At 34.7% G+C, this 10,797-nt stretch overlaps 2 protein-coding genes across 2 annotated transcripts in view; one reads left to right on the top strand and one right to left on the bottom strand.

Annotated features, from left to right (window-relative positions):
- Nucleotides 1–3,877, bottom strand: slim (scruin like at the midline). Its single transcript, XM_088258205.1, has 3 exons — nucleotides 3,346–3,877; nucleotides 2,685–2,896; nucleotides 1–1,149 (listed from the first exon to the last, which is right to left on the bottom strand). The coding sequence occupies exons 1-3, from the start codon at nucleotides 3,718–3,720 to the stop codon at nucleotides 495–497; spliced, it is 1,242 nt and encodes a 413-aa protein (XP_088114331.1). The 5' UTR covers nucleotides 3,721–3,877; the 3' UTR covers nucleotides 1–494.
- A 5,000-nt stretch (nucleotides 3,878–8,877) lies between these two features.
- Nucleotides 8,878–10,797, top strand: part of LOC148310603 (uncharacterized) — a 62,051-nt gene continuing 60,131 nt past the window's right edge. Inside the window, exon 1 of the mRNA XM_088258130.1 lies at nucleotides 8,878–9,313. Coding sequence (XP_088114256.1) covers nucleotides 8,878–9,313 — 436 coding nt within the window. The remainder of the gene's footprint in view (nucleotides 9,314–10,797) is intronic.

The following is a 10,797-nucleotide window of genomic DNA, read 5'->3' as shown; positions in this document are numbered from 1 at the left end:
ACCGTTGTCAAATAATGAATTTTTGTTTTCTCAAAATATTTTAAAAATCTGTTATTAATATCTGTTTAATTTAATTCATTCATTAAAAGTACACAGTTGATTCTGTCTTCAAGATATTTTGAAAGATTTCATTATATATAACATGAATGAAATTAGTAAAATAGCATATGTTGACAAAATGATTTGAAACTAACTGCCAAACAGTAGTAACACCACTAAATGATGTTATGTAAAATAGAGTTCTGTAAAATTCAGTACATTTTTATTTTCAAAAATATTTGAACAATTTAGTTAAGTGATGTTTGAAAAAATCAGCTACGTTATAAACGTTTTGTCAACTGTTTTTTCTCTAATGTGATGTTGTTCGAAGCCCAGTGTCTTCTAGATTAGAGATATCTAAATAAGAACTTTGTCTTATTCTAACTCAGTTAGCGACATTTTCTTAGGTTGGTGAATTCTCGCACTAAGCCGACGGCATATTAAAATACTGAAAATCATGGTTCGAGCCGTTGTATAAAATCTTTAGGGATTCCAGAGACCAGCAGCTTCTCTTTATCCACATTGCCTAGTTTTGGGTTATAATGCAAAATAGCTTCCCAGCACATTTCGCTGAGTTTGGGGACACAAATCCAAAATTTATACATAGCGTTCGTCCTCACGTTAGTGCCTGCTATGGACTGTACACCTCCAAATGTGTAGACGCAACCGGCGGGAGTTACCGATGACGAATGAAAATGTATACTACTCGGAAGAACCGTTTTTGTCATAAGTGTCCATTGCAGAGACGGAATCTCCAGTCGCCAGACATCGTTGAATATGATATTGTCACCGGACCCGCCGATGATAAACACATTGACGTTATCCTTATTGTTAATCTGCACTGCGCTGTGGCACAACCTGGGAAGGGGGAAGCCCCCGTTGGGGAACCGGGGATCCGGTTTGGACGGCCTGAACTTCCATTTGTGCAAGTCGAGGTCGAAGATTGGGATACTATGGAAGTTGAAGGCCCGCTCCGCCGTTCCTCCCCCTAAGATGTAAAGGTCCGATCCGTCGTAGGCCATCTCGTGCCTGTAGCGACCGGCCGGTTCGTTCGCTCTATTTCCGCAACAAATGTATATGGCCTCCCAAACTGCCGTCTTAAGGTCTAACCTGTAAGACAACGACAAAATGATTACATTTCACAGAAAGAAACACCTCTCGATTTACTACAGCAGGAAAAAATCCTAATTCTAAAACCAGATAATCCAAAAAAAAAATTAAAAACTATGTTATGTACACACACACACTGTCCAACAGTCTCTTACCACATTGTTTGCGGGAAAGCTTAAAAGCATCTTTTACATACTGTCGGTAGAGAGCGGGAGACGCTTATAAGCGTTCCATTTGCTTACTTTTTGCAGAGTGCGAGAAGCCAAAAAACATTGATGCCACAGATCGGAATTGGGTTTGCGGTTACTTGTGATTAGTATAGACCCTAATTAGTATACTAATTAGGGTCAGGGTTGATGAAAAAACCGCCCGACAACAATGTGTCAAGTGCAGTAAGTCTTTATTGTTTTTAACCAACTGTTTATACGTAATCGGCACATAACAAGCTATAGGTGTATCTGACTTATTTTTCGCTATGATAACAATTACTCGTACAAGAGTAAAATCTCGTATAAAGTGACGAGCTCGTTGCTATAAAGCAATATCTCTAAACCAAAGTAAAGTAAACCATGCACAGATTATGAGTCGTTGAGGTTTGTTACTTTTAGAGCTGTTTCAATTAGTGGGCGGATGGTACTTGTACAACTTTAACATAAACAAAAAAAAATACTATGTAGACTGTGGATGGGTATACAGTATAAAATTGATAGATATTACTATAAAATGAGTAACGAATCAATTAATGAGATGATATAAACGATTTAACTATTTATATTCATCAGGTGTGATGTCATTACAATCCTCGGTAATGTTGATACAGTTGGAAATGCAAATATAGTACTGTACGATTTTAACAGGTTGCAAGCAACAATGTGTTATACTCAGATGTGACACCGAGCATATGCAATGCTCAATGATTAATTTTTAAGTACTTTTGGTCTCCAATTATTGTTTTACCCAAAGAATATTACTAGAACTAACTCAAACAGTATAAGGCTCTGCTTCCCTTACTATCTATTACTTCCAGTTCCTGCAAACAATTTGGTACACATATTTCTGATAAACACTCGAAATTGACAAAGTGAATGACACAACATTTTGAGTGTGTTCACAAATCAGGATTTCTCAACGTATTTTTATTTTATATTTTAACATTTTAGCATAGACTAATGTAAGTGTAAAGTAAGTACCATAACACTTTAACCAGTTGCCAGTTCATCCCTCACATGACTCGGGCAAGGAGTGTGTATTGCATTGATGAATCAGAGTGCTGCTCGGGCAAATCGTATTCCAACTTGGAGGTATTGATTTGCTTGAGCCAAATATATTTATGTATTTGTTTTTATTGACTAACCCGAGCAGTGTTCGGGTAGTCCTGTTTCGAGTTGTTTGGTGATGATTTCCTGCACCGAATTTTCTCGCCAAAATTTGACTGTTAAGTGGCTAGTAAATAATTTTAAAACAACTGAATAAATATTATATGGGGCAGTCCAACATCACTTCCTGAAATCTTAATATAAGAAAGATTTAACAACCTATGAATATCACAAGTATAGTTGTATCCGTTGGTTCCTCCGACAGTGTAGAGGTACCCATCATGGCAGAGTATGGTCTGGCCATACTGGGGACTGGGCTTGTCTCCCAATGTGTTCATCAGCCGGAGGTCTCCATACTCCCCGCTGATGTGGTACGTGTACAGGTTATTACTGCAGCACTGCCCAAATGGAAAACCCGTGCCTCCAAATATCTAGAATGAAAAATAAATCATTATACAACTGGGCGAAAACGGACACAAGTATGTGCAGAAACAGTGTGATCTGCCGGTATTTGCAGGGGTTACATTCATAGAAAAGTCTGAGAATAGCAAAACCTCGCAACTACTCTCGGGAAATGTAATCTGACTGATAGGTTATATTCCTGGAAAAGGCAAGCAAATAACAAAACACCCTACTATTAAAGGCAGCGAACAGCAAAACACCCAACCATCGAAGGCAGTGAATAGCAAAACAAACCGACCATTGCGATCGTGTTGCATTGTGCTATGAATGTTCAGCTGGAGCATTATGTAAAACTCTAAACTACTAAATACACATTTCTATTCAGAAATTATGTGAAACTCTAAACATCTAAATACACATTAATTATGTGAAACACTAAAGTTGGTTACCTAGCTTATATGCGTAAAAACACATTTACCATTAATATTTTGCCTTCCAGACACATTGCATTCGAAGCTACCTCAGATGGTATGGTGCTTCGAAACGGCAAAAGCTTCCACGTATTGTTGGCGATGCAAAAACACCATAATTCCTTGAAGAGTGGGTCTACTACCAGCCAAGTCTCGGGCTCGAGAGGCGAAGGATCTTCCAATGGAGGAGTGGGATTGTACCCTCCGAAACAGAATAGTTTGCCATTAGAACAAACCACTCTATGACCACTCCGAGGCCTAGGAGCACGCAAGGACTTATTCCTTATCTGTTCTACAGCAAACGGGTGAAACGAATAAGGCATGTATTCGCGATATATTTTTCGATCATTCGACAACATATAGCCTATAAGTCCTTTTGCCATTTTATACACAAAGGACGCAATTTTATTTCCCAGTTTTTGTTTTTCGAGCCATATTCAAAATGATAGAATCATATCGAAAACACTTTGCGCACGACGTTTTCCGCGGGTCGAGCTGAGATTAAAAACAGACAATTCGGGAATGAATATTATTTCAACTGTTCACAACTGTTACTTGAATTTGACAATGAAAAATATCTATGGTTATTACGAAAGGTTGCGTTGAAATGTGCGGATTCTGTAGCGCAGGCGAAAATTACCAATGTTCACGGCGGTAAAAGTTGCGTCATTTGAATGTCGCAACTTGTCCCTGTGCTGAAAACATGACTTTTACCGATTTACCAGTAAATACTCGCGCATAGATGATGCAGAGGTGTGCAATATGAGACGTTCAACAAGCTGAGCCGTAGCTACAGAAAATGGGAAAATAGTTTTAATATCTATGTGATTATAATAAGTCAATATCACAGTGTGCGTATTTATGTTTTTGATAACATTGATTCAACACGAATGAACTACATATTTTATGTTTTGATTAATGTTCTTTCAAATAAACATCTTTATAATTATCTGAAAACCGTATTTACAGAAATATCCACTGTCTATTTACTTGGTATTGACTTTACCGTAAATAAAGTCTGATAATAACAAAAAACAAAAATGAACTGTCACTACTAACTAAAATAAATAAAATGTTAAAACATATTGATTAATGTTCTTTCAAATAAATATCTTTAAAATTATCTAAAAACCGTATTTACAGAAATATCCCCTGTCTATTTACTAGGTATTGACTTTACCGTAAATGAAGTCTGATAATAACAAAAAAAAATTAACTGTAACTATGTACTTACTAAAATAAATTTAATACTAAAACATAATGTTAACGGAAAAAATTGCGAGAGTTGGATCAAAATGTTTTTTTTTCAGTTAATAAGAACAACATAAAAAACGTTCTGCTAAAGATCAACGAAATATGTAACCATCCTTTTGTAGATCCGAATTTATTTATTGAATGAGGCAAAAGTACCCAACACCAGAGTTATTTAATATTGGTCATATCATCATAAAATATTTGTCATTTAGGTTATATAAGCACTTCAGCTTATTTGATTATACGGTATAAATTAAATACAGGAAACGTTCAGTTACCAGCTAGTTTTTTCGAAATAAATATATGATTTAGAAACAAAAGAGTAATTGAAAGGTAAGTAGGTAGTTAAAAAAATACAATAATAATAATAAAATAAAAATATATTCTTTAAAAACTGGGCGTGAAGAGACATGTGATCGACATGTAATGCCTTAATTGTTCGTATATTCAACGTTTTATATAATATATCCTGATAAAGTACATTGGATATAAAATGTTAAGGTACGTATAACATTCGAAGAATCTAAATTATATGACAAAATTTATTATGAATTTAATGTATTCATTCTGTAATACTAAATTTTCAGATGAACTTTGACATTTAACTGAACATGCATATAGAGAAACCAATGCGAGTGACCGTTATTATACAGAGTGGCACAAAATGAATCACCCTATCGGAACATGTTATGATTTTTGCAAATGGCGTCGTACGTTCGTCGTATTTGACATTTGTGAACTAGACTGAAGTATACAAACAGATTGAAAATGGGCACAAATGTGTATCAACAGTGGCGGCAGCCACATGAGAGATATCATCTTTTCCACATTAGACTCATTTTTTTTATCTAGTAAAAAAGTTATTCAAAAACAAAATTGGATGATTAATTTTGCGTCACCCTATTTTTTTTTGTGTACTGCAACTGTCTAGTTCTCAAATGTCAAATATGATTGACGTAAGACGCTATTTGCCAAAAATATCGATAGGGTGATTAATTTTGTGCCACCCTGTAGTAGACATCAGAGGCATGCGATAACTGGTAAAAATGCTGATAATATTTATAAAAAAACAATAAACAAATAAAAAAAAACATACGCATTTCGTTTGAGAGGTATTAGGCACAAAACCAAGTACACATTAAAAGCTGAACGGCAGTGTTTAGTCTGCGGGGAGACAGTTGCTGACTGATATCAAAGTCCGGAAGGTGTCCTATCTGGGGCATGTACTGAGAGGAGAGAAGTACAAACTATTGCACCTAATCATAAAAGGCAAAATAGAGGGTCGACAGGGTGTGGGCAGAAGACAGATCTCCTGGTTCCGAAGTATACGAGATTGGACGGGGATCAGGATCGTCGAGGCGCTGGCGCTGTTTAGAACTCCCCATGACAAGGACAATTACTCTCAAGTGATAGTCGATGACAGGGGGGCCTGACATGACACGCACAGAATTAGAAGTGTTAATTCTGTCTTAATATTCACTAATGAACCGAACGTCGTACACAAACATTGTCATCTTTTGCAGACTTTTTGTTTTATTAAATGGGAGTTGCATTTATTTTACCACTGTACCCATGAAAACCACACAAATCTTTGGAACTCATACATTGTATGCACCAGTATATCATGAATATCATGACGCTTTGTGTTTGAGTTTAGCAGAGACCCTTTTTTATGTATGCAAGATCCTAAACGGATTATTTGAAATGCTAGGAGACGACTGAAAACATGATTTAAAATAAAAGCTGCATAAAATTTGTAAAACAATTCTGACATATCGCTCACTCCTTTCAAGAACGTCATAAATCAAAATTCGTCAATTTTCAGTTGTGCGTGTTTTCGGGATGCCCAGAAAATGTACTATATCTCAGCAAAAGAGGCATATTTTTAAGTTAATGTTTACTCGCTACAGGGCAGAAAATGTTGTTTTTGCATTTTGAAGAAAAGGTATTGTTTTATTATTTTTTAAATAAACTAAATATTTTTCAAATGGAGAAAAAACCTTCAGGTTTTACCTAAAAAGATCTGTGGCATAGTAAAAAGTTCAATAAGTGGCTTGATATTTATTTTTAATACATTGTGTTATATTTTTAAACTTTAAAAACGTTCTCCTGAAAAATCAAGTTTTTTGATTTATGACGTTCTTGAAAGGAGTGAGCGATTATCTAAACTAATTTTTTTTGTGAAAAGTAAGTAACTGAATCACTGACACAAAAAGAAAACAATTTACTATATTTGTACATTTTTATGTTTTAATATTTGCCATAAATTTAAAGAAATGGACGTTTTTCGTATTTTTTAAAAACTATGTGAATACATAATACGTACTCTTTAGATATTCTATGTCACACATTCCGGCAAAAAGATGTTCTTTTGTTATAATTATTATTGTCACACAGAAAATGGGAAAAAGCCAAAAGAATTAAAAACTCATTTAACACCAAGCAATTTACGAAAAGTTGAAACAAAACATAAAAATGGTTCCATGCCTTCAGTACTCGGCTGGATAACAAAAAAGCTGAAGATTTATAACGCTTTGGAAAAAATATTTTCTAAAGAGTTAATTGTTTCGGGAAAACAATTAAAATGATGTAATTGTGTACCAAATGGTAAAATGAGTTTAAAAAAAATCATAGTATTTTTTTTAAACACATCACGTTTATTAGTCACATTTCGTTACATGACAGAGATGGAAGATAGAAGAGATGCAGAGAGAAGGAGAAAGAGATTTATACTTTCCGACGCCACGAGAGTGGAGCAAAAGGGAGCGACGTATACACAACGATACAGAGCTAAGAATATTGTATTATTGATATTGACATCTTAACAAAAATAAAGTAAAATCTTGGTGTTAGGGCTTACGACCTTTCATAGGCTGGTTTGAGTGATCACGCATATCACTCACCATTGATTTAATGGTTTGTATTTGTTGACGATTTTAATATTTCATGGTATCGGGTTGCGGTCCCGTGGTTAGTGTCGCGGACTCTTAAGTCAGAGATTCTCAGTTCGAACCCCTCTGCTGCAATTTGATACGTATTTCTAATAATGAGCCGCTTGGGCTCACAGAAATATTATGAAATTGAAATATTTGCGAAAATAATAAAAACACAAATATGTATTTCTCTTTTTTTGAAAAATAGGATTAGAAAATTTTTATGTGAAATTTAAATGAGGAAAATCTCTGTTAAGAATTTGAAATATTTTCTTTTATTTATCAATTTTCATAAGATCATTGTCTCAGAAAGAAGTTATGGGTTTATGATGTACAAATAAAATGGATTACACAATATAAAAAGAAAAATAATTAACTGGTTTGATTACTGTGACGATTTTTTCTGTCGTTTGCTTAATTACGTCCTTATGTGTGAATAATTCATGCCAAAAGGTTCACGCAATAGCTGACCTTCAGGATATTTCAGGGATTTTAGTTTGGGAAAATGCCGCGAGGGGCGCTTTTCAGTCATGACAACCCTCAACGCTTGGCGCGCTTTCCCACGTAATCGTAGGTAGTATTTTTCAGTAATATCGTAGTTCTTTCAGCGTGCGAACGTAGGCGCTTTTATTTCTGATACGAAAATACGAAGTTTGAAAAATAAATAAAAAAAATATCGTGTGAAATATTGTATAGTAAAATAGCATTAATTTTTTCATTATTCAATTCAATAATGCGATAACGTTGCGTACATGCGTTATAGTTTCTTGAAAACGGTTATTTTTCGTATATTTTTAATTTAGACGTATAATTATTATTATCGCGTGTTTTGTGAATTTAATAATTAAAATAACATGAACTGTTTCAAAATAACGTGTCAATTGGCGTAAAGTATATATATTTTTCAATGTAAAAATACGTGTATTTATGTTGTTTCAAGTAAAAAAAATAGGCTAAAGTTATTAAAAAAAAATACCATCTGTATTTGAATGTATTGTACGTTTAACCACTGTTTATATGTGTAACATATCCTTGACAATGATTTTCCGCGCGGCGGTGGGCTTTTAATACCCAATTAAAGTACAATTCACAGTTAAGTGCAATCAAGTTCCTTACTAACGCTTCCTTACAGACCTACAGCGACGAGCAAGTGGTGCGTGAGTCGCGGACATAACGCTGGACTGCTAATAATGTTAATCATAATCCAATGTTATTATTCTGAAGTGTTATCATTGTGTCAAATGGATAGGTACAGTGTAAAATTTAAAATATCTTGTTGAATAATGTGTAAAATGCTTCAAATCAAGAGATGAATTCAGTGTTGCCGTGTAAATGAATCAAACTTTTGTCAAAATGTCGGAGGATCCGGTGGAGTTCCCGCCAGAATTGGGGCATTATTCCGCCAATATGTCCGATATAATGGTTCCTCTGGAGCTGCAGTTCGCTTATACCTTTTTGGAGATTCTAGTGGCTATCGTAGCTGTCATTGGAAACGTGATGGTTATCGTTGTATTCAGAAGGGAGAAGAGACTACGGCGGAGAACAAATTACTACATCGTATCTCTTGCTGTCGCCGATCTCCTGGTTGGGTTGCTGGGCATTCCGTTTGCGGTTCTAGCCTCCGTGGGGCTGCCGACCAACCTCCACGCCTGTCTCTTCACAGTGTCCTTGCTGATAGTCCTGTGCACTATCAGTATATTCTGCCTAGTGGCTGTTTCCGTGGATAGATATTGGGCAATCCTTCATCCCATGGGGTACTCCAGAAACGTACGGACTAAAACAACAATTAGTAAGTAATTGACAATTTTATCACATCTCTTCACAAATCTCATCTCTAAATATCATGGATATTTGAACCCATGGGTTGAAAGTGCTTGAAACGAAGATATTTTAAGACGCATGGGAAAAAAGTGAGGAGTTTTAGACACTATACTCGTAAAAAGGGAAGCTAGAGTACTTTGGCCATTTCATGAGAGAATTAGGAAGTATTAAGTATTATATGCTAAGTAGAAAGTAAGAACGGCATATGAAGATAACGTATGTATGTATATCCTGGCGTATTAAGTTGAGAAAGTGATTCCACTGTAGCACTAAGTCTTATCTTAAAACGGCTGCAAGCAAAGTAAAAATTGCCATGTGATTGCCAACCTTCAACAAAAAGGGAAGAACAATTCCTTAGTTTCCTTATGTTACGCTTCATAATTATAAGTAATTATGAAGGGTAATAAAGATAACACCAAAACTTAATAAGGCATTTTCACATCTCAATATAGATGAAGAAAAATTCGGAAATCTAGGTATTTACAGGGCTTACGACCTGTATTGGTTGGTTAGTTTAAGTGTATATTTTAAACAAGCGTAACATTGCCCATTCTACTCAAATATTGCATCCAGGGGACGCCTGAAACATGATTTAAATTTTTTACGAAGCTCATAATTTTAGCAGTTATTTTATTCGCAACATTTTGGGTGTCTTCAAATCCCAGAAAGGAAAGAGAAATGAGAAACCCAGATTTGTGAACAAGGATTCGCACACACCTTAAAACTTGTGAAAGCATTTTCAATTAACGTAGCAACAGGCCTAAATATTTTTGATATTATATTTTGGTGATAATTCAGATATCGCTCACTCCTTTCAAGAACATCATAAATCAAAAATCGTCAATTTTCAGTTGTGCATGTTTTCGGAATGCTCAGAAAATTTACTATATCCCAGCAAAAGCAGCATATTTTAAACTTAATATTTACCCGCTACAGGGTAGAAATCGTTGTTTTTGCATTTTGAAGAAAAGGTATTGTTTAATTATTTTTTTTAAATATACTTGATATTTTTCAATTGTAGAAAAAACCTTCTGGTTTTACCTAAAAAGATCTGTTGCACAGTAAAAAGTTCAATAAGTGGCTTGATATTTATTTTTGACAAATTGTATTATATTTTAAAACTTTAAAAATGTTCTCCTGAGAAATCAAGTTTTTTGGATTTATGACGTTCTTGAAAGAAGTAAGCGATATGTGAACAAGTATTTGGACACACTCAAAATGCTGTAAATATTTCAGTTTTTGACATTTTGTTTTGCTCTGAAGAAAAAAATATAAAATTCTACTGGCATCTTTTTCTACTGCGTAATTTTATTGAACAATACGATTGTTCGATAAGATAACATCCATTCGTTTTATTATTATATAATATTGAGTCTGAATATGAGATTATTTACGCCTCTATGGATAATTAATAAAATTTATCACTCTCCAACAAATGCAAACATTGAATGG

This window comes from Brachycentrus maculatus, unplaced genomic scaffold (assembly GCF_059751285.1).
Source record: "Brachycentrus maculatus isolate JH-2025_06_01 unplaced genomic scaffold, ASM5975128v1 h1tg000091l, whole genome shotgun sequence".
Lineage (NCBI taxonomy): Eukaryota > Metazoa > Arthropoda > Insecta > Trichoptera > Brachycentridae > Brachycentrus > Brachycentrus maculatus.
This window is presented reverse-complemented; position numbering and strand designations above follow the sequence as displayed.